The sequence below is a fragment of the Hypanus sabinus genome, chromosome 13 (genome assembly GCF_030144855.1).
Source record: "Hypanus sabinus isolate sHypSab1 chromosome 13, sHypSab1.hap1, whole genome shotgun sequence".
NCBI lineage: Eukaryota > Metazoa > Chordata > Chondrichthyes > Myliobatiformes > Dasyatidae > Hypanus > Hypanus sabinus.
Window position 1 is genome coordinate 105,293,890 of NC_082718.1, and position 25,264 is coordinate 105,319,153.

Here is a 25,264-nt window from a genome sequence, read left to right on the forward strand (position 1 = left end):
TTTGCCATGGCCCACACAGTACCCCCGACCTAAACATTATCGAAAATCTGTAGATAGACCGCAAAAGAGCAGTGCATGTAAGACGGCCCATGAATCTCTCAGAACTAGAAGCCTTTTGTAAAGAAGAAATGGCGAAAATACCCCAAACAAGAATTGAAAGACTGTTTGCTAGCTACAGAAAGCGTTTACAAGCTGCGATGCTTGCTAAAGGGGGTGTTACTAAGTACTGACCATGCAAGGTATCCAAACTTTTGCTCAGGCCCTTTTCCTTTTTTGTTATTTTGAAACTGTAAAAGATGGAAATAAAAAAGTAATGTTGCTTAAAATATTAAAGAAATGTGTTATCTTTAACTTTATGCCTTTTGGAAATCAGGTCATCTTTTACTCGTTTAGCTATGCACAGCAACAGAAATTTTGACCAGGGGTGCCCAAACTTTTGCATGCCACCGTATACACTTGGCACAGATGTGTTATTCATCAGTCTTCACCCTGTCCTACTTCCTGTCATCCCGCACACACCTCCCGTTCTCATGCATCTCATTCACCCACCCAGTGCACATAACGTCTGCCAGTGGGGTGTGAATCCAGCACGTCTTTCCATTAACAGACATTTCTTACTTGACCACTGCCATGACTCAGAATATAAAAATATCCTAAAGTTCACTGGGCTTGTCTTCTGCATTGAAACAATACAAGAATAGGATCTAACCTTTTAACCAGAGGACCGTGTGAGGTTTTGGATACCAATCATGGAATCTTGGATTCCATCAAGAAAAACTATGGAACTCCAATGAAAAGTGTGTTAACATACCGTGGTCTGGGACTGTAGTAAGTGAGGGCTTTGACAGCAAAGTGAATTAAGACCAGAATTGGACAGAAGTGAAGGGGGTAGTAAAGGCTTCCTTTGGAAATGGCACAGTTACAGAGGCCAAAATTCATTTTGGCTTCAGTATAGTGCCAAGGCTCTGAGTTATCCAGAGCAACACAGACAAAATGCTGGAAGAACTCAGCAGGTCAGACAGCATCTATGGAAAGGAATGCAGATAAGGACCCTCACCCTGCCCTTCTCTATTACTACCATCAGGGAGAAGGCACACACTCAATATTTTAGGAATGGATGCTTCCCTTTGCCATCAGATTTCTGAATAATCATGAACACCACTTCAGTCATCCTCTTTTGCACTACTTATTTTTAAATTTTTATTGTAACTTATTGTATTTTTAAATGCTTTCACTGTACTGCTGCAACAAAACAACAAATCTCACGACACCTATCAGTGATTCTAAACTTAATTTGCATTAGTCTTCAAAATAAAAGCATTAGTCTTATGATACTGAATTGGAGGGGTTTTCTGTTCACCTGAGCAATCTGACCATTGGAAGGTTGAGGTTATTGCCTGGGCTAGGGGCTGCAAAGCGATTCCTCCAACGATCAGAAGACAGGCAGTTGACGCTCATCCTTCTCATTCACCTCGATGTTTCAATCTCCCTCTTCACTTTAATTGGCAAACAATGGAAGCTTTATAGTCAACGAAATGGAGTTGAACACCAGCTCACACAGTGTCCTGTAGCTTCCTTGTCTCGAGGCTTGTGCTCACTGTTTCCCAGAATCCTTTTGGCGGCGACAAAGCGCTAAATCACCCAAATTATCTCCAGACCATAAATCATAGGCTCTAACAGTTTTAGAAATGCATTCAAGACAAAAAACATGCAAAATAAGTGAAATAAATAGTTTTGTGGAATATCAAGAAGACTTCAACTGAGGAAGTGTTGCCTTCAGCATTCTTTTGAGCTAAACGCACTGAAGATGGGTAATCATGTAAGATGCTACATTATTATTGGCTATATCTTTTTCTAAAAATGCAACTCTTATTTTTATTGTGTAGTGTGCTCTATTTGCAAACCTGATTATGTGATCAACAGTTACATGGCCAAAATAAGAAACAATGAGTAATTCAGATCAATGCAAAGCCAGCATCAGTAATTTTTTTTGGACAGAGAACCTGCAGCATCACCCATTTGTCTTGGGGTATTTCAATATGGTCTGTGCTTTTATCATTCAGCAGAAACAGTTCAGTGTGCTGCAACATCTGTCTTTCTTGGTGAGAAAATTTGTTAAAAAAATCTTGTTAAACATAGGATATTATTTCAAGTATTATTTTAATGTGGTCAAGGCATGACCCACTGTCTATTGACTATTGTTCAGTAAGTTGTGTAACACCCTGGTAAAGTTTTTACTGCTAATGTATTTCATGTAATGGGCTTTCTGTCGAAGTCATGTGTTTGCTGGCATTGTTTGGATTGTCATTAAAGATAAGGGATGCTTAGGAATGTGTGTGTTATCCAATCAGGAGAGTGGAACTGGGAGAACGTTCTAGAGAAGGCTGGGGGAATAGCTTTTGGGACTGACATCGGTATAGGTCAAGGGCTTTGTTTGGTTGGAGATTACGAGAGAACCAGCCATAGGATTCATTCCGTTGGGAATGCGTGATTTGATGGAGCCCAAGGTACAGAGCTCTGCTGAAGATCGGTGAATATGGCATTTGGAAGATTTGAGCTCCAACATATGCACATTTGACTGTTTAATTATGATGGGCCCTTTTTGTCTTTTCTTTCTGTAATAACTCTTTGGTTAAGTTAACGTTCATAACTATACTTTCTTTATAATTGTGTGCACCATTCAACCTGCTATTTCATGCCACCCAACGATTGCCAGATTGTGAGTAAATCACACGGCATTCACACAGACTGGGGTTTGGCTGGGCAAGACATCCCAACCTCACGGATTTGGCAGAACCAAAGTCGTATACACCTAGACGTGCGAGTCCTGAGAAAGCTGAGTTTCTTGCTGTGGAGTCCAGTAGCTGGTAGCGAGGGGTTACTGTGCTATATTTCCAGAGACACCCAGTAAAAAGGGGTTTCAGTTAATCAGCAGCAATTAATTCCATTATTTTACATGAAATTGAGGTGAGACTAATGAGTCAGTTTTCTTAAGAAGCTTCAAAGTTTCAAACTTCTTTTTCAAAGTTACTAGAGAGAGAAATATTGCATCCATTGTTCAAAACCTGTATGTCTTTTGAAGGCCTTTAAGCCCTCAAGCAATCCTTGCTGATTTTCCTTGGAGTCCAACTTAACCTTTGAGTGTATTCTTCTTGCTGCAAACATTAAAAGCAAGCATAAAAAACTTGTGTTTTTGTGCCTCAGGACAAACCTTATCAGTGGACGAAGAGATGAAGCCTGTCTTTCAACTGAATGATCTAAAGTCATAGAATCAAACAGCATTGGAACTGGCCCTTTAGCCCACAAGTCTGTGTCAACCATCAAGTACCCATCTTTACTAATACGGCTTTATTTTCTTCATCTTCCATTCAGTGTCTCCTGACACCCCAATTTTTACAACTCATCTGTACGGTAGGGGCAATTTGGTGTGGCCATTTAACCTACCAACCCACACATCTTTGGACATCTTACTTGTAACTTATTGAGCACCTGGAGAAAACCCACAAAGTCATAGTGAAAACAAACTCCACATTCATGCAATCAGGTCATGTTTGGTTTAATTATCCCACTGTACTGTCAATTCAGAGGAATTGAATTGACCCTAGCCAGAGGGAAGATGTCAAAAGCAGAACAGGGTGCAGAAAAGATCTGCAAGAATATTACTGGGTCTGGAGGGCTTGAGTAATAAGGAAAGACTTGATAGCCTGGGGCCATTTTCTCTGGAGCATAGGAAGGTGAGGGGTGACCTTATCGAGGTGTATAACATTAAATCAAGTGAGGGGGAGGAGGGAGAATATATCAGGTGAATGGTCACAGTTATGAATTGAATAGACTTTATTTCTTACATCCTTCACATATATGAGGAGTAAACATCTTTATGTTACATCTCTGTCTAAGTGTGCTAAATGGCTTTTATGCTGCAGTGCCATTTCCCGAATGGGAATAGATTGTGGTTGGGGTGACTCAGATCCCCAATGATCCTTCAGGCCCTTTTTACACACCTGTCTTTGTAAGTGTCCTGAACCATGGAAAGTTCACAATTACAAATGCACTGAGCTGTCTGCACCACTCTCTGCAGAATCTGGCGATTAAGGAAGGTAGAGTTCCCATACCAGGCAGTGATGCAGCCAGTCAGGATGCTCTCAGTTGTGCCCCTGTAGAAAATTCTTAGGATTTGGGGGCCCATACCCAACTTCCTTAACTGTCTAAGGTAAAAGAGGCACTGTTGTGCCTTTTTCACCGCACAGCTGGTGTGTACAGACCACATGATGTGGATGCTGAGGAACTTAAAGCTATTTACCCTCTCAGCCTTAGATCCATTGATGTCAATAGAGGTTGGCCCGTCTCCATTCCTCCTGTAATCTACAACCAGCTTATTTGTTTTTGCGACATTGAGGGAGAGGTTGTTTTCTTGACCCACTGTGTCAGAGAGATGATTTCTCCCTTGTAAGCCACTTCGGTATTGTTTAAGATTAGGCTAATCAATGTAGTGTTGTCGGCAAATTTAATTAGATTAGAGTTGTGGGTGGCGACACAGTCATGGGAATAAAAGAGGGGACTTAGTACACAGCCCTAAGGGGCTTCTGTATTGAGAGTCAGAGGGGTGGCGGTGTGGAAGCTCACTCTTACCACCTGCTGGCGATCTGACAGGAAGTCCAGGATCCAGCTGCACAAGGCAAGGTCAAGGCCGAGGTCTCTGAGCTTCCTGTTGAGCTTGGATAGAATTACACTGTTGAATGCTGAACTGTAGTTCAAGAACAGCATTCTGACATAAGCATCTTCCTTCTCCAGATGTGTAAGGATGGTATGTAGAGCTGCAGCTATTATGTCGTCTGTCGATTAGTTGTGTTGGTATGCAAATTGTAGGTGGTCCAGTTTGGGTGGTAGCAAGCTACAGGTGTAATCTTTGACCAGAAGGAGATAGTTAAAAACTAGAAGGCATAGATTTAAAGAAAGAGCGGAAACACTTAAAGGGAATGTCAGGATAGATGATCAAATCAGAGGCAGATTCCAGAGAGCATCCTCATCCTCAAGGAGGACAAGGAAGTAGTATAGTTTAGAAGGAAATATTTTTGGTATTTTGAACCCAAGTACTATTAGCAGAATAATTCAGTTTGGATACAATCAAAGACTTCAAAGGGAGAAGTACATTTATATCTAAAAGTTGTGGCACGAAAGACAAATAAACCTTTTGAGTGATCTTTAAAAAGAGGAATGAAAATTTTAATCATGGTGTTGCTTGACCAAAGTTGGTCAATGAGTACATGGCTGCTAGGCAATGTTGTGAATTTGGAGATGACAACAGTATCTGACCAATTAGAATGAGAGAAACCAGTCTGAAAAATTGGAGGTAAGGTGATCTGAGACTGGAAAAAGTTTGGTAAAGGAAATGATGATAGGTGCTCTTTGTAGTATTATCTAGTTGATAGCTCATCTTTTGAACAGTCTAGTTTTGGTTCCATACTGGACACAAAGGAAAATGTAGGTTAGTGACTAGTGAATAGAATTCATGAACAGGATTGAAAATATACTTTTTAATCTTTCCATTGGTTAATTGCAAATAAAAAGCTCATCCAGTGTTAGATGTTGGGCAATTAAAAGACATCAAAGGAATTAAGCAACATCAAAAGGACCAAGTGAGATGGTGCTGAGACTAGGCTGGATGTTATCATTGCGCCACAACCTTTTGAGATCAACTTCTTAAGCAAATTAATGTCTCTTTTGTTCAGTTGCTTTTACTGTGCAACCATGTTTAGATTAGAATCGAGGCACATGGATAGATATGTGGGTGGGACTAAACTAATTGTTTTGAGACCAAATAAGTCCAATCCTGCCCAGCACAAAGACAATATAGAAATGACCATAAATGCAGGAGCAGCATTAGGCCATTCGACCCTTCAAGTCTTTACTGCCATTCCATCATGGGTGATTTATTAAACCTATCAACTTTCACTTTAAATATACCCCATGACTTGGCCTTCACAGTGTTCCATGATGTCCTTCTATTTTGAACTTATGCCCTCTGGTCTTTGACTTTCCCATTGTAGGAAACGTCCTCTCCACAGCCATTCAATATTCAATAGATATTAATGTGATTCCCTTTCCATTCTTTTAAACTCTATTGACTACAGGCTCAAAGCTGTCAAATGCTTCTCATACGTTAACCTGTTCATTCATGGGATTATTCTCGTGAACCTCCTCTGAATTTTCTGCAGTGCCAGCACATCATTTATTAAATAAGGAGCCCAAATCTGTTAATGATACGTCAAGTGCAGTCTGATGGAAGAGGATGCTGTAGTCTACCTCGTAAGGCTTCAGACAGATGAAGAAGTACAAGATGGATTGTTATAATCTCATCAGCATAACCTATAAATAGTATGCAGTGGAACAGGATTAAGCTTTAAGAAAGGAAGTGCAAAATTTCAGGAATTAAATTCTAGTTTATCATAGTTTCTGGAGATACAAGACACTATAGATGCTGGAGTCTAGAGCAACACTCAAAATGCTGGAGCCTCAGTGTTTAAGGAAGCAATTACGAAGCTGACATTTCAAGTCAAGTCCTTTCATCTGGACTGTTTCTTATGTCCAGTTCCCTACATCAATGCTGTCTGACCCTCTGAGTTCCTCCAACATTTTGTGTGTTACCCTAGTAGTTTGTCCCTGATTGATTTTTGGTGGCAGTTGAGCATTATTTGTACTAATTTAGGGTTAATAATGATATTTAGTGGCAGAAACCCTCTTGGATATGTCCTGTTGTTAACTGGACAGGAATTCATTAATGCTTGTGGAATTAGTGAAAGGTTAGCGTGTTTCCAATTGTAATGGCTTGAGAGAAACTAATTACCAGTAAATGAGAGGCTCGTACTGACAGAGAAGATCTTATTTTCAATGCCTGCATGTAAAAGGATGAATGATGCAAAATTGACTTGAAAGCTGAAGCCAGTTTCAACTGGAACCCGAGCAGAAAAAACTTCACAGTAAACTCCAGCCTGTTTGTAAATTTCTGTATTTCTATTTTAGTTTCCTATTAAAAGTTTGCTTCACGAGAGTTATAACAAAGTAAAGATTTTCTTATGTTATAGGTTGGCATATCTACTTGCAAAGATATAGCTAATTTTTCTTTTAATGTTACTGTAATTTGTTAACAGTTCAAGCCTGATGAAACCATATATCTGTCATTTTCATATATTATCATTTGGCCTTGCTGCACTTATATTTCCTTATTATCTATAAATACAATCAAGCTCTGTTAATCATCCCTTGAAGCTGAGTGGTGCTGGACTGTTATATCTTCTTTAGTGTTGGATGCTATTCCCTTTAATATTCCAACATTCTTTTGATTCTCCTTTTTAAAGGTTATACAGTGCAGTAATAATATAAATTTACCACTGAACATAGTAGATTTCAAGGGAACTTGGAAACCAAAACCAGAAAAGTCTCAACAGAGCGTAGGAACTGAGGCCCTGGTGACATAGGTGATGAGGCATTTGCAAGACCACCAGGAATTCCAAACAATTGGCTAGTGGATTATCGGCGGTCTACTGGGAATAATTTTTTTGGTCTCACTGCTGAATTTTGCTCAACCGTACTGGAGACTGGATGTTTCTGATACTTAGACTGTTGAAGTAAATAAAGCAGAGGAAGTGATGGCAATTCTGATAGCATCATCCTGGCCTTAAGTTTATATTTGTTCTTTATTTCCTTAATTAGGGATTTATTTTCTAACAATACTGATATCTTTGGTCCACATTGAGTGAGCTTGATAGTGTGTGGTCTTTGAGAGAGTAAGGATTATTTAGGTTTCATTTTGTTTTTTTAAATAAGGAAAACATTCTTCACAGTACCACACAATTTGATAGCTCATGTTAATTTCACTGCTGGATTAAAGATACAACCAATGTAACCCTAATCCATTGGCTTCCAAGATTACAGGTACCAGGCTTGGATCTAACTCCTGCTATCCTGTAAACTTACACTTTCCTATAAATATTGCATTAAAAGTAATTACTTTGCAGGGAAGTACTTAGGTCCAATCTAATGAAGTGATAGCCTGTTCCAAAATGAGTTTATTTCTCAAATTCTCTTGCCTTCTCTATATCCCTGTCTTTGCCTTTTGCACTTGTCCTTTCATTGAAGTTCAGAATAGACAGACGTATGAGATACTTAACAATTATTTTATACACTCAATGCTGTTTCTCTCTTCCATTTTGCATCCTTTCACGTTTTCTTTTTCCAGTTTATTTTTTTCTCCTCTGTTGTGGTTTTAACATTGTGTAAATTATAGTATTCTATGTATTTTAGCATTTGTATAAATTTCTTCTACATAAAATATGTTTAGGCAATCTTTTAAGCGACAGAAGGCTAATAATCTGGCTTGTGGGTGTATTATTAATTTTATTGATTTATTTAGAGATAGAGTGCAGGATCGGCACTTTGGCCCAATGGGCTGGGCCACCCAGCATCCCATCTATTTAACCCTAGCCTAATCACAGGACAATTTACAATGACTAATTAACCGACTAACTGGTACTTCTTTGAACTGTGGAGGGAAACCAGAGCACCAATGGAAGCCCATGCTGTCACAAGGAAAATGTACACTCCTTAGAGACAGCGTTGGATGCCCCAAAGATGTAATAGCATTGTGTAATCATTATGCTACTGTGGCAACCTATATTTACATTATCTTGAACCTCTCCCATGAGCTCTATCAATTCCTTGGCTGTTGATTGTGTTTCACATCTAGATTTTCTTAAGTGTTTTGTAGAACACACGAATGGGAAACAACAAGTAGCAAATTTCAGCCATCTACAATATAGAGTCAGAATATATTCAAGAATTTTATCATTTTCCTTTGGGGTACTAGTCCTCTCTTAAGCATAAAGCTTGGCCCAGTAGGAATCTGACCTTGTGTTTGGGTCAAAAAATGCAAAGTCCACACTCAAAAGTATTTGATGACAGTCATCCTATGCTTGGAATCTAGCTTCTTGAGTATTTAGGGATCTGGCAAAATATTTTAATTGTTATTGGTTTATTATTGCCACATATACCAAGATACGATGTAAAGCTTGTCTTGCATATTGTTTCCACAGTATGCTGAGCTAGAGTAAGGTAAAGCAATAACCATGTAGAATCATGGGTACAAGCAACTGAAGAAGTGTAGTGGAGGTAAACCATAAAGTGGAAGATCATAACAAGGTTGATTGTAACATCAAGAGTCCATCTCATTGAGTCTGATAATAGTAGCATAGAAGCTTTAATTGAATCTCGTGGTGCGTGCTTTCAAGCTTTTGTATCTTGCTAATGGAGAGGGGAGAAAAGAGATAAAGAGCAGAAGTTCCAAGGACAGTAGCAAGATCTCAGTGTATACATGTTAAAAATTATTTTAACATTCTGCGTCATTACAATAGTTTGGACTGTGTCCCAGTAAAGGAAATAATCACAACACACGTCAAACTTGTGAAGTTCCTGGTCATGGGAGTAAAGTCCCCTTTCAGAAGGTATTAATTCTAAAGTGAAAATGAAAGATGAAAATTTACTTTTCTTTCACAAATGTTACATGATTTTATGCTTTTACATCATGGTTTTCATCTGCCTGCAACTCTGTGATATTGACAAAGCTTCCATCTTCCATCCTCTCACACAGGTCTCTGAATATGGACTTCGAGAACCAGGATAAGGAAAAAGATGGAAGTACTTCAGCTGCCAATTTCAATGCAAACAATACCAACAATAGTAAGTAGAATGTTGCTGGTCTTTTTCCCATTCAGTTGTGGCTTGAGTGCAGTGTGTATGGAGAAAATTCATCAGGACTGGCGATCTTTGACATTATTATTGTTTCCTTGGAACAAAGAAGGCATAGGGATGACCTGATGGAACTTGGTAGGGCAGATGTTTTTTCCCTATGGTGAGAGTATCAAAAACAAGGAGGCATAGTTTAAGGTGAGAGGAAGGAGTTTTATAAAGGATTTGAATGATAAATTATAATATAATAATAATAATAATAATAATGATGATGATGATAATATTAACCAGAGTGGTTAATATTTGGAATGCACTATCAGAAGACATAGTAGAATCAGTTTATCTTTACTAGGTGTAAAGGGTATTTAGACAGGCATTTAAGTAGGCAAAGCATAGAAGGATATATTCCTATTGCAAATAGGAGTAATTCAGATGAACAAAAATAGGTCAGCATGGATGTAGTGGGCGCAGCTTTAATTTCTGTGTTGTACAACTTTAACTCTGTGACACAGTGATTCTATTTTAAAATTTAAGGATTTGTGTATTGATACATTCATTTCAATGAAGTTCTTTGGTTAGTGAAAAACGTCAAAGATCCAGAAACCAGAGTTTGATCCTGAACTTGGATGCTGGCTATGTAAGTTTGCATGTGACTAAGTGAGGTTCCTCTGAGTGTTCTATTTTTGCTTCACATGCTCAAGGTAAAGTGGCTCATGAGTGATACTGCTACAGTAAATTCTCCCTAACAAAGGTAGGTAGGCGACGTGAGAAGTTGATTGTAGATGGGTACTTTATGGTCAGCACAGATATGATGGGCTGAAAGATTTTTTCTTACTGTATAATTCAACAGAGTTTCCATTGTTGCTCATAAAGCAACGGTGTGATTGTACAATGGAACAAGTGAATGTAAGGCTGAAGTAAATTTGCATTTCTAAAATTAACTGAAAAGTGACCAAATTATCATATTTGCTAGAAATTTTCTAGGTATTTGAATAACTAAAAGTTAACGTGCCAGTCAGTAGAGTGTTTTTTCTTAAAAGGAGAGGTTAGTGCCAGCAGCAGAGTAAAAATGATCATCTGTTGGAATTGGTGACTAACTCATTCTGTGATACTAATATGTATAAGAACTGGCACAGTGTAAAATAGTGTGTGGGCTGGCTCTAATATCCAGTGTAACGATGGCAGTCTATCATTAAAATGAAAAATATTGGAAATGTTGAAAGTTAATCCAAAACATTTGATTAAGAGTTCAATATCTTTGGAAAGTTTATTACTTAAGATCATTAGGTAGTTAGTGCTAATCCTCTTTATTTTATTGAACTTCATTAATTTTAATTATACATTTTATTATCTGTTGAAAATGATAGAGAAAAAAGAGAATATGAACCATAAAATTTGAGATGTAGTTAAAGGTTGCCATTTTATCCATGCTAGTCTGTAACAATCCAACCTAAATTATTCTCCATTCGTTATTTTATAAATGGCTTAAGATTGTATTTGTTACCTTTAATTAAGCACTGGTTTAGACTGAGAAATAGCTGATCTCACAGGTAGCTCTTGTGAAAACATTCTAGCTGTAGGCAGGTTGGCAGAAATCAAGTTTACATTGGCTGTTGGAACATTTTTAATACAGTTCAATGGAAGGTTATGTATGGGGCCTAGGATGTTGTCTGAATTCTGCTTTTAAAAAAATAGCGTTCTTGCCTCTGCTTCTTTTCCCTCATAACCAAAGTGAGAGGTTTTATGTATGATTATCACTTTGCCCCGTGAAAAGTTCCAACATTTTGAGCAATAGTATCATCAATCTGCTTCCTTCGTAATTCTTTAACGGTCAAAAGAAAGGGTCTAAAATGCTGTTACCTTTATTTCCATCTATTGCTAAATTGGTCCTGATTTATAACCTTGACTATTTTACCCATGTGATTGAATACATCAGCCCTTTAAGAGCTAGTGTTTGTGTTGAATTAGAAGTGCATTGTCTGAGACTGTCATTCCTTATATAAGACCTTGAAATTCTTGAACACTTTATTTTCTATTATCATTTTTCTGATTTTACATTTTAATTGCCAATTGGGGAGCTTTTAATAAATAAATCCGAGCAAGTGAATTTTTTTTTCAAATTATTAATGAAGTAGTTTGAAAAAAGCTACCTCTAGATTTTAAAAAAGTGCTGAATAAGAGCTTTTTGTTGTTTTTCTTTGTTATATCCTTTTATAGCACATCAGTAGTAAATCATACTATGCAAATTGTATTTTAAAAAATCAAATCTTCAAATATCTACCATTTTTGCTAAAGATGTTAATTCCCTCATTGAACAAGCTTCAGTAAGAGTTTAACATACAGTGGATTCCAGTTAATTGGGGCACATCAGGACCAGTACATTTTGGTCAATTAAGCAGCTGCTCATATTAGTCGAAGTTTCATGGAAATGGTTAAAAACAAAAAAAGACAAACTACTGTTTAGCTGAGTAACAAAACATGTAATTAAATGAAACACAGAAATTAGAACACTACCAATGCTGCTACAGTGCTATTAAAATTAGTATTAGTTACTGATAGTTATCGATGGAGTACACTGCCATGTCTGGGATCCAGGGAGGGGTATCACCTCTGATGAAGTGGTTTGCAGTGTCCATTTTGGGGTAGGTCACTCATCTTCGGTCCCCACCAGACACTTAGCTCTCAACTGTGTCTCTAAATGGCTGTTTGCATGAGACAGCGTTCACACCCCAGTGCACCACTTTGGCAGATGAGCTGAACTATGTGAAGGTAGTTGGTGGGCCTCATATACCAGTGAATAGGGACATGCCTGTGAAGTAAGCTCTGGTGAACTGGGTGAATGAGATCAACAGTAAGATCCAACATCAAGAAGGTGGTTCTGCAATGCTTCTGGAGAGTGAATGTGCTTGCTAAGACACAGAGGTAGTCGCGGTTATCCACAGCAACCAAGGAAGGCCCCAGTTGTGACAATTATTCGTACCAGTGAACCCAAGCTTCTGAAGTCAAGAGAGTGGGACTGTTCCACTCTAAAAACACTCCCACACAGGTCTCACTGTCATCGTTGAATGCGAAGGTCTACCAACAGGTTACTGTGTTCTTTTGATTGACTATTAATGAACAAAATTAACACAGGCACAAAGTTGCAGATAGTGGACTGCCTTCATACAATGCTTTTGATGATTGCATCCTCCAAATCTTCATTTTCATAGTAACATTCAAGATACTTGTCAATACCTTCAAATTCTTTATAATTTCTAACTTGAAGTAGTGAAGTTGTTTCTTGCATCTCCAAATCTGAATACTTCAGATCACAGTGGGCAAAGCAATTCTAAATTGTCTTACTGCTTATTTCTCGCCAACTATCAGTGGCAAAAAGCAGTGCTTTTTGAACACAAAGACATGCAACTAATGCTATTTAAAAACTATTTGCTCTAAGCATGGTCCACTGTCTAACCATCACATAAGTTCATGTGACTAAATTAATTAGAAACTGTTCAGCAGCAGTCTCCTGTCCCAATTAAGCAGCATAGCGTCCCAAATATACCAGGGGAATCCTGGCTATATTTGATTAATTTTGTTCTTTAAGAGTTGTCCCAGTGGCTGCCCTGATTAACCGAGGGAATTGATTGGAATCCCCTGTATAATTGAAGCAAGCTTGCTAATTTGCTTCCCAGATAAAAGCTTTTTGAGCCAAATTATCATAAAATATAAAAGGGTCAGGTCATTCTGCCCAATGACACTGCTCCACCATTCAGTCATGGTTGATTTTCTTTTCAACCCCATCCTCTCGCCTTCCAATAACCCTTAACCCACTTACAAGTCAAGAACCTATCAATCTCTACATTTAATAACCCTTTCAGTTGACCTCCACAGCTCTCTGTAGCAATAAATTCAACAGAATGACCCATATTATTGTTTATGTCGTACACAAGTTCCTTCAGCTCCTGATCATCTATTTGTAAATCTTTCTGTTGTTTTCTCTCTTATTTGTTGCTTCCCTTCCAATTAATCTGTGCACACACCTTAATGACTTTTTGGTAGCAAGTTCCACATTCTGACCATTTTTTAAAGAAAGCTTTTGAGTTCAACAGTAAATAAAAATTCAATATGTAGAAACCCAAGGTTAAAAAAAGAACTGGCAACACTGGAACTGCTCAAAAGTTCAGGTAGCATTTGTGGAAAGAAAAATGTAAGTGGAGACTTGAGGTCAGTGACCTCATAGTGTCTTTTACCTAATTAATGCTCTCTGACCTGAAATGAGAAGTATTTTTTTTTCTTTCTACAGATGCCTCAATTCTAAATTCAACACTGGTGCTTATTTTTTATGTAATTCATTTTATAATCTGTAATCTTGCTCATTTGGTTTGTCATTTTGCTGTCATGCTGTATATTTTAAGTAGCTTTCTTCTTCCTGTGAATCATTGCTGTCTCTACCTCTTTGAATTGCAGCAGGGGGGAGGTTAGAAGGGGATTATACAGAGTAGCAATTACCAGTGTACTTTCAGTATTAATATGCTATTCAGTTTTGGTGGGCCCAATTTAGTGGGAGCTGTAAGAGTCTGTAAAGTGCATAGTGTCGCAAAATCAATTCTAAACTCAGTTACCCAGTTGGCTGAATAGCTGCATCTAAATAATAAAGAAAAGTGGAATTATGGGACAGCTGTAAGATTGGCCAATGTATGTTGGACTGGATTGTTTTCATGGGGATTAATGTTTTGGCATTATGCAAGGTTAGAACTGGAATGGGTGTCATAATTTTTCCTGGAATATCATGGCCTCACAGAACAGATTGCTGGCTAGTAATAAACATCAATTTTGTTTCTTGCTGTCTGTCTCGCTCCTTTCTCTGAGAAGAGGTATTAAACTTTAGGTTTCAAATCTGGAATTACATCAGAGTTGAAGGAATTTATGAGGTTTCCAACTCACCATCAGCTCCAAAAAACATCAAATTTTAATCCTATTAATTTGCTTGGTACTTAAGCGATAGTGTATATATTCCCCTTTTCCCCCTTGACTTTGAATTTTTCTATTAATGAAACGATCTTAGTGTTTCATTGTTAAAACAAATAAAAAGTATGTGTTCAAAATTTTTGCTACTTCCTAATTCTACCATTGCTGATACCTTACTCTCTTCCTTTAGTTGTTATATTTCTTAAGTTTTCTCTCAATCTGCTTTCTTATTCATTTTTTAGTTTTCCTTCTGTTATAATGTTCTTTAACGGTAAAGCTAGTGGTATTGTCTACATATTGGATTTTTAATTTTAGTAATATACTTGATGTAAGTGCATTGTCAAAGACAAAATGTGCAGTAGTTGTCTGATCTTTATTGCACTAAGCTAATGATTGCTTGATGATGTCTGTGCATTTAGCTTTCCATTAAACAAAGTATGCTTTAAAATGACAGCTATGTTGGAAGGAAGGGTAGATTAATCTTGGAGTAGGTTAAGAGGGTGGCACTGTTGTGTATTTACTATTTCAGTATTATTTGAGTAATGTAAATATTGTGTTTGATTAAGCATGCCCTGTTTAAATAACTCATTACTAATTCTACATAATAGCACGTGAATGTCATACGTCACCATGCCGCCATGACATAATGTTGTTACGTACTCGTGACACATGACATTGGGTGCCCTTGTCACGTGACTGGGGTTGAAGCTATACTGGACTTGAGGTAATGGTCTTGTGATGGTGGAGTGACGTCATTTTCCCGCCAGTAGAGATCATGTGATAGGTTTTTTTTACAGGTTATAAAAGGAAGACCCCACCCTGTGAGGAGGGGCAGTTCGTGGCTGGATTTGCCAAGTTGACTTCATGCCACTGCGTGTTTTAAGTGATGACGCAGTTTAATTGAAAGATGAAGTTTTATCTGATGCCTAAAGTTTAAAAGGTCATTGCCAGCAGGTTCTTTACGATTCTGCTAGTTCAAGAAATTAGTGGAGCGTGAAGATCGAAGTTCGGGAGTTAAAGATCGAGGAGAATTGCTTTCTACGGTGAAACGGGTTTCGACCTTTGATCCTTATTTGGAAGGATTTCGTTGACTATCTTCGCGTTAACCCCTGGGTTTACCAGCAAGGATTAAAGATAGTGAGGAAGGAAAGGTCAGTGCCTTTAAGCCGTTTCGTTTCGTAAATTCTTCGTGGGAAGTTCGACGTCGGGGATCGAAGCAAGCGACGTGAAAGAGAATTTAAATCGTCTTATAAAGTCTCTCCTTTTAAGTGGACTGTGAGCATATCGAACTTTTGGCAATACCACTCTAAAGAAGTTTTTGCAATATCGCTTTAAGAGCTGTTTGGGCTGCCGCACAGCAGTTGGTATCCGGTTACGTTAGTGTTTGTTTACTTTTGGGGGGTTTGTTTTCTGTGTTTAATAAGCGTGTTGTTTTTTATAAAAAAAACCCTTGCCTTGCCGAACTCATATATTTATTGTTGCCTGAATACGTAAAATGTACATGCTGTACTTAAAGTAAAAATGAAGTTAGACTCACGTTTCTGGCACCCTTATTTTCCTTTCAATTAGTTCTTATGTTTTGGACTTGCAAATCATAGCAGTGGTGACGAGTAAATTTTAAAATGAACCTGAGACAACTACCTACCTGTTGAAGCACAAAGAGACACTTGAGTTTAAAAAGGCCGCAACATGCTTTCTTCGAAAGAGGAGAAGACATTAAAGTTTTTAAAAAGGCGGAAACAGACAATATTCATGGGTTCAGAAGCAGTGAGTATTAGGTGATAATAATAAATAAAAAGTAGAATTGGCTGGCTACATCAGAAAGATAGAAGTGTTTGATTGCACAAGAAATAACTGGAAAATGTATACTGAGGGAATTGAGCAGTATTTTGAAGCAAATGAAATAGCTAATGAGAAGTGAGTACCAGTTTTGCAAAGTGTATTAGGTAGGAAAGCATACAGTTTGCTTCGAAGTTTGACTGCTCCAACCAAACCAGCCCAAATGAGCTTTGCTAATATCATGAAAGTAATGCAGGAACATATAGAACCAAAACCATTGTTGATTGCAGAATGCTTTAAGCTTCATAAGGGGAATTAAAAGGAAGAGAAGTCCATTTCATCTTACGTGGCTAAATTGAAGACGTTGGCTGAGCATTGCTAGTTCAGTGATGGGCTTAATGATGCACTGAGAGATCATTCAGTTTGTGGAACTTTACAAGAAAGCATTCAGAAATGCCTCCTAACTGAAGCACAGCTTACATTCAAACAACAGTTGAAATTGCTGTATCAATGGAAACAGCAGCCAGAGACACAATTGAGTTACAGTCAGAAATTAAAGTGAGTGTAGACAAAATTGCAATTTCTAAACAGAAACCAGTCTGGTCAAAAAAAAATTGTGCTACCTTTGTGGCAGGGACTCACGTACAGCAGACCTATGTAGGTTTTAAAGGAGAAACTTACAGAAAATGCAAAAAGTAGCACAAGTATAAAGAGCATGTTGAGCAGACAGACATCAGTGGACTGCACAGGGAGGAGATAAAGATAAAATCTCAGGTTACCATTTCAAAAAGAGCACTAGTCTGTACACTGTTGATGGAAAAATCTGATATTGATGAGAATGATGCAGAACTGTGTAGCCTTGCAATCTACCAAATGAAAACTAAAAATAGACAAGCAATATGGTCTACACCAGAATGAATGTCAGATTAAATAAAGTGGAATTGGAGAAAGGTTCGGCTATTTCACTCATTCCACAAAATGAGTTTGAACAGCATTTTGAAGAAACTGAGCTGAAGCCTGCAGATATCCAACTAAGAAGTTATACTGGAGAAAACATAACTTGTTGGAATGACATTTGTTATACTGCCAGAACAAGCAACAAGCCACATTGGGCTTGCATCTGGTAAAACAGGAGGGCCAGCATTGTGGGGAGGTGATTGGCTGTCACAGCTACAGCTTGATTGGAGATCCATCCACCATTTGCATGCCATATCCCCTGCAAAAGAGTCAATTGATAGCAAATTAAGAAATGTACTGGATGATGCCACAGTGTTCAAGGGTGGCATTGGAAAACTAAAGCATATCAAGGAGAAAATAGTGTTAATAAACCATGCCAAATACAAAGCCAGTCTGGTTCCTTATACCATTGGTAATAAAGTAGTCAGTGAGCCAGGTCGCATAGAGGCTGAATGAATTCTTTCTGAGTTTGAATGGAGCCCATGAGCAGTCCTGGTAGCCAAGATGAGTGGATCTGTCAGGATCTGTGGTGATTTTTAAGGTCGCCATCAACCCAATACTGAAAGTAGGTCAATAACCCCTGCCCAGGATGGAGTATATCTTTGCAAACCATTCAATATGAAAACACTTTAAACAAAGTGGACTTAGCTATAGGACTATAATAGGCTTAGTTTTGGAGCTACATCTTCACCTGCACTCTGACAGAAAGCTGTGGACCAGGTGCTGCAAAGCTGGCCAGGCACTCAGTGTTACCTGGATGTCATCATTGTTACCGGTTAGGGTGACAAAGAAGATCTCCAAAATTTCAAGACAATGTTAAAAAAGATTTGAAGATTATGGACTCAGAGCACGATGCAGCAAGTGTGAATTCTTTAAACCAAGCATCACTTACTGTGGTCACTTCTTTGATGCCCAAGGACTACACACGAGTGCTGAGAAAATACAGTCAGTGCTGGATGCCCCAAGGCCAAAGGACGTGCCACATTTTTTTTTACAAATTCTAAAATTTTACAAGTTTTTTATAAAGTCTCTGCCAAACCTGGTTTTTGTACTCCATCCCTTGAACTCATTACCACAGATCAGGAAGAAATGGCCATGGGCAAGGCAATGCGAGATTGCTTTCCTCAAGGTAAAGGAAAGGGTGATGTCAAGCACTGTACTCACACATTATGACCCAAATCATCTAGTGAACCTTGCCATGCATTGTTTGGGATGCCAAGATGTACAGCAGAAAAGGTGTCCAGAACTGTCAGAACCTCTTCCCTGCAGTCCCAGAGTCAACTCCTACAGGCACTACGGAGGAGACCCCAGAACCTGAAATTGTTTCAACAACCACGAGTCTCACCTGCCAAGCAGAGTCATCCTCCTTGTCAGGAAAGATGTTATTCCACAAGACAAAGAAAGCCTCCATACCCTGAGACTAAAGCTTTAGTCCTTGATGAAATGTTTAAAATTGACTATGCTGTAGATGTGTATATATTAGTTGTATTGTATAGTATAGCATACTGAATGTGTGGGTGGGTGTGTGTATATAAATTTTTTTCTCTCACTCCTAATGGGCATTTGTATGTGTATTTTTCCCTCAAATCACAGGCCCTTTACCAGAGGCCTGGGATCTTGAGGGTTCGGCACAGGCATGCTGTTCCTAGTAGTGTGCTCTTCTGGACCGAGATCACAGTTGTTGTTCCCGCGGTTTGTTGGAGCCAATCTCCGATTCTAGGTGTCACAGCTCCAAGTACTGTCTCCACTGGGATTACAGTGTATTTAACCTTCCACATCCTTTCTATCTGCTCTTTCAAGCTCTGGTATTTCTCCAGCTTCTCATATTCTTTCTTCCTGACGTTACTGTCATTTGGGATTGCCACATCTATTACTATTCTTCCAATTAAAGATGTGATAGCAATCATGTTTGATGACTGGGTAACCAACTATTCTTCCGTGAATGTGGACAACTGTCTTCATTGTTACCAAAGACCCCACATGCACTTGATGTATCGTCTTTCATGTGGGCTGCTGTTAAAGTAACATTCTATTAATTCCACATTGTCCAGTCTCGTCATTCATGGTTTATTCCAGTGGCCAATTTCTCGCCTTATTGTCCCGGTTCCCCAACGATCTTTAATAGGGTTTCAGATAGTATGGTCTCCACAGATCCCTGATCTCAACATCATCGAGGCTTTCTGGGATTACCTGGAGAGACAGAAGCTAGTGAGAGCCGAAATCTGAAGTAAGCTCTCTGGAGATGCTCAGAACAACCTACCAGCTGCTTTTTTTCAAAAACTGCATGACTGTACCTAAGAGATTTAATGCAGTTTTAAAGGCAAAGGGTGATCACACCAAATATTGATTTGATTTAGTTTTTTTTTAGTGTAGTGCTTTTTATGATAATTTTTCATTATTTTTAGAAGCATTTTGGCTTTACAGAATTTTTTTTTAATTTTTTTATTAGTTTTTCAAAACATTTTACAAATTAAAAACCCCAAATCCCAATGAGGAACATTAAAACAGTGCAAAATTAAGCATACAATAACAATATGTTACAAAGGAAGAGAATTTAGCAACAAAAAAAGCACCTAAATTAAAGACAAGTAAGCTTAGTGTCCTCCCCAAGCCCCACAACACAAGAAAAAACAACAGCAACTCCAGACCAACCACAACACAATATAGAGAGTATAAGTCAGGACAGCCAAGCTCCCAGACTGTGAATACACTCAGCAACAGAGGATAATAATGCCTTCTACCAGAAAAAAAAGGAGCTGAAAGCAAGGGACCGAAGAGAAAAAAAAAACCCCTAGTCAAGAGGAAGGTCATGAAAGTACTCGATAAAAGGTCCCCAGACCTTATGGAACTTTAGATCCGAATTGAGAACTGAATAATGAATTTTTTCGAGGTCCAAACAGGCCATGATGTCGTTAAGCCATTGAGCATGAGTGGGCGGGGCAGCATCTCTCCATCTGAGGAGGATCAAGCGTCTAGCCCAAGGGTCGGCAACCCGCGGCTCCGGAGCCACATGCGGCTCTTTGATCTCTGTGCTGCGGCTCCCCGTAGTTTGTTAGTTTTTGAAATGTAATTCGAAATTTGAAGATTATGGTGATCTTGTACAATCTAAAAACGTTGTGGAGAACGCATTTCCTGGCACATTCGAACCGGCTCACAATTAGCCACCATTCCGGATAAGGGAGATAGCCTACGGGGGTTTGTGAGTACGTGTCTTTTAGAGCATCCGCACCCACGGGGACGGATTGAGGGAGACTTTAAGTCAAGGCTGTTTAGTTTGAATAAAGTTACCTTTGAGTGCAGTGTCTTTATTTTAGCGCTGCATGTAGCGCTACAACGTGTTTTTTATTGCTATTAATATACATCACCATTGCCAATGCCTGACACCCGCCAGTGCGCGCTTTCTTTTAATTCTTCAATCCAAGGTAGGCTAACTATGGAGTAACCTTCAACCCAACGTCTTTTTTTCGGAGTTCAAAATGTTTTTGTTGCATGCAGAAATGTAATTTTGTTTTCTCTGCAGGAGTTCATCAATTTCATAAATGCAACACATTATAGTTTGTTTATACATAGCATAAAGGCAAAAAAAACTGTTGTGTGCAGTGTTATTTCATTTTAAATGTCAAACGGGTTTTGTGGCTCCCAGTGTTTTCTTTTGTGTGGGAAATGGGTCCATATTCAGTGGTAAAGGTTGCCGACCCCTGATCTAGCCAGAAGAGAGGCAAAGGATAATATTCGGCATTTGGTCGGACCCAGACATAAATCTGTCTCGCCCCAAAAACCGAACAGAGCAATTAAGGGGTTTGGTTCTAGGTGCTGATTCAGAATACACGATAACGTAGTGAAGACATCTTTCCAGAATTTCTCCAAGCTAGGACAGAACCAGTACATATGGATGAGAGAGGCCACGCCCCTCTTGCATTTATCGCAGAGCGGACTAACGCTAGGGTAGAATCGAGATAGTTTAGATTTAGACATATGGGCTCTATGAACAATCTTAAACTGTAAAAGGCAGTGGCGAGCACAAAGAGAGGTTGAGTTAACCGATTTGAGAACTGAATCCCAGCTCTCCTCAGATAAGGAGATATTTAAATCCTGCTCCCAGGCCATTTTGATTTTATCCATGGGGGCCCGTCGTAAGGCCGCTAGTTTATCTCGGATGATTGATATTAAGCCTTTACCTAGTGGATTCATGGAAAGAAATAGGTCCATAGCATTTCTCGCAGGCATTTCAGGGAAGTTAGGAATTAAAGGAGCAATAAAGTGTCGGATTTGGAGATATCTGAAACAATGAGCATTGGGCAGATTGAACTTAACAGAGAGCTGCTGAAAAGAAGCGAAGCGATTATCAATGAAAAGATCTTCAAAATGTCTAATGCCCTTCCTATACCAAACCTGGAATGCTGAATCGTATGTAGTAGGTAAAAAAAGGTGATTATGAGCAATAGGGCTGGAAACGGAAAACCCCTGGAAACCATAGCATTTCCTGATCTGAGCCCATATACGCAAAGTATGTCTATCAAGAGGATTAGCTGTTGATCTGGGCAGACTACTAGGGAGTGCAGAGCCAAGAAGTGCAGAGATAGATAATTCTTTGGTGGAGCTCAGCTCCATCGCCACCCAGTTAGGGCACTCGGGTTGGCCATGGAAGAAAGACCAGAAGGTAGCACAACGTATATTAGCTGCCCAATAATATAAACGAAAGTTAGGTAAAGCCATGCCACCCTCTTTTTTAGATTTTTGGAGATGGATTTTATTAATTCTAGAGCACTTACTCTGCCACAGATATGACAAAATAATAGAGTCTAAGGAATCAAAAAAAGATTTAGGAATAAAAATTGGGATAGATTGAAATAGGTATAAAAATTTGGGGAGAACATACATTTTAACAACATTAATACGACCTACCAAAGACATAGATAGAGGTGACCATTGTACCAGACTCTGTTTTATAGCATATGAAAGGTTGGCAAAGTTTTCACGAAAGAGATCTTTAAACTTCCTTGTGACTGTAATTCCAAGGTAAGTAAATTGATTATGGACTACTTTAAAAGGGAGATCATGAAATGTTAGTTCTTGTGCTTCTTTATTAATTGGGAGAAGTTCACTCTTATGTAAATTAAGTTTATAGCCAGAGATCTGGCTCAACTGGTCAGAATTTTTTTTACATGAGCCCAAGCTGTATCTATATATATATATAATATATATATATATCTCTCTCTCACTCTCTCTCTCTCTCTCTCTCTCTCTCTCTCTCTCTCTCTCTCTCTCTCTCTCTCTCTCACTCACTCACTCACTCACTCACTCACTCACTCACTCACTCTCTCACTCTCTCACTCACTCTCTCACTCTCTCACTCTCACAGACTGTGCACATGTGAAAAAAATTCTGTAAAGTAAGCCTGCTTCTAAACATGCATGTGTGTTTTTGTATGGATGAAAAGAGAGCAATATATTACATATCTGAGTTGAGATGCATTCTGCATTGAGTTGGAGTTTATAGCTAAGCAGGGAGGAGTATTGTGTATTGAATATTTCAGTAATATTTGAGTAATATTGTAAATATGTTTGATAAAACATTATTTAAATGATTGATTGCATGTTTTATGTAACAGTACATGAATGCCATGTCATCACGCCACCATGTCATAGGTAGATGGCTCACTAAAGTAAAATTGAACTGAGACTCGCGTCTTCCTAATTTCCTTGTTTTTCTTTCAATTAGATTTTGTGTTTTGGAATTACAAAAACATAAGTCACACCATTGTGGATCAAATGGGTGTACTGTTCTATAATGTTCTATGTAAAACCTGAAAGGTATGTTGTGAGCCACAGATATACAGATTGGGGGAACCAGCTGGATGGACAGTTTCTCAAATTATCATGACTAATAGTTCAGAAATGTACTCTTCTGTGAAAAGTGCAAATGAAAGCCCTGAATTAGAAATGCATATGAATAATGGAACACAGACAGAATTGAATTCAACATTACCCAATGTGTGGGACATTCACTTCAGACTTGAAAAAGATAGGCCAAATAAATTGCTGAACAGTCAGAATTATCGGGGGTCTAAGGAGACCTGAAGTTGATGTATGCCATGAAATATTCTGTGTTGATACAGCAAGTTACTGCAACACACGAAAATGCTGGAGGAGCTCAGCAAGCCAGGTAGCATCTATGGTTGCCCCTGCATTTGGGGTGTGTTGCTTAGATTTCCAGCATTTGCAGATCAAGCATTTGCAATTGCTTGTCTTCATGCCTTTAAGGATAGTGCTCTTGTTACAGTAGAAGGATAATGGGTTTACTGCAGGTGTATAAAGTTACCTGGTGTACAACAAATAGAATGCAGTCAAAATATCATTCTTTTGAATGATACTTTGATTCCAGGGCTTCTTTTAGTAGAAAAAGCATTGGTTTCTCTGAATTCAGAAGATTTCAAAATTAAAAGATCAATATTTGCAAGATGTCAAGGGAAACTAAAAGGGTGGAAATTATTGCCATCGGTTTGGTAATTTAGGACAGTGTCTCAAAATTTAGAGCCAAGCTTTTAAGCTGTAAACTTAAGAACAGTAGAAATTTGGAACTGTCTTTTGTAACTGCAATTGATGTTTGTTAAATGGTTAATGTTAAACATAAGAAAGATAATTTTTATTGATATCTAGGGATATAGGTAACTGATAGGTTTATGGTCATAGTTGGAGGATCTCTCTGAATGGCTGAACAGACCTGAGCTAAGTACAAGGGGATATTGATAAGTTTGTGGCCTAAGGTAGAAGGAGTCAATTTTAGAAAACCTAGCACATTTATTTTTCAACATAGTCCCCTCCTATGTTTACACACTTAGTCCAGCGGTCATAGAGCATACAGATCTTGAACCTCCAAAAAGTGTACACAAATGGGTGATTGATAAGTTTGTGACCTAAGGTAGAAGGAGATGAGTTATACAGCTCTCATTACATGCACATGCAGGTCAACTCTTTGAAAATGCAGAAAGCTTGAAGTTAATAACTCTTTGGGGTGATTGGTAAGTTTGTGGCCTAAGGTAGAAGGAGATGAGTTATTAACTTCAAAGTTTCTGCAGAATCACTGAGAGTTGACCTGCATGTGCATGTAAGAAGAGCTGTATATCTCATCTCCTTCCACCTTAGGCCACGAACTTATCAATCATCCAGCTGTGGACACTTTCTGGAGCTCCAAGATCCGTATGCTCCACAACCGCTGGTCTAAGTGTGTAAACGTAGGAGGGTACAATGTTGAAAAATAAATGTGCTAGGTTTTCTAAAATTGACTCCTACCTTAGACCACGAACATATCAATCACCCCTCGTAATTGGTTTGTATGCCTAGAAATCCATCTGCATTGACCAAGCTTTTATATGAATGTACAGTTTGGTAGAGTCTTAATCTATTACCAGTTGTAAATTGTGAAATCACTTAGCAAAATAGTTTTGCTACATTGCACTCACTGTATTTTTTTTGTATTTTAGGTATCCAGACCATAGACTCTACACAGGCTCTTTTTCTTCCTGTTGGGGCATCAGTCTCTCTGTTGGTGATGTTTTTCTTCTTTGATTCTGTTCAGGTGGTGTTTACAATATGCACTGCAGGTATGTTTGACGAACATTATTTTCCTTTTTAATATATTTGTACTACAGCATTATAAATGATATAAAATATGGTACATGAATATTCTTAAAATTCTTAATCTTACTAAAGAAAATGTGTGGATAAAAGTGCTACCAAAATATTAAAAGATTTTGATGTGAATTGGTGTTTGTAAGTTACTCAACGATTTTTAGTCTGTGGTAGTTAGAGCAGTTCCAAATTGCATGATGAATTTT

General features: G+C 38.4%; 1 protein-coding gene across 2 annotated transcripts in view; it reads left to right on the plus strand.

The window, feature by feature from the left end:
• Positions 1–25,264, plus strand: part of sppl3 (signal peptide peptidase 3) — a 190,369-nt gene that overhangs the window by 79,167 nt on the left and 85,938 nt on the right. For both annotated transcript variants that reach the window (XM_059988339.1, XM_059988340.1), the window contains exons 3-4: positions 9,644–9,732; positions 24,911–25,030. In XM_059988339.1, the coding sequence (XP_059844322.1) occupies positions 9,644–9,732; positions 24,911–25,030 (209 nt within the window). The remainder of the gene's footprint in view (positions 1–9,643; positions 9,733–24,910; positions 25,031–25,264) is intronic.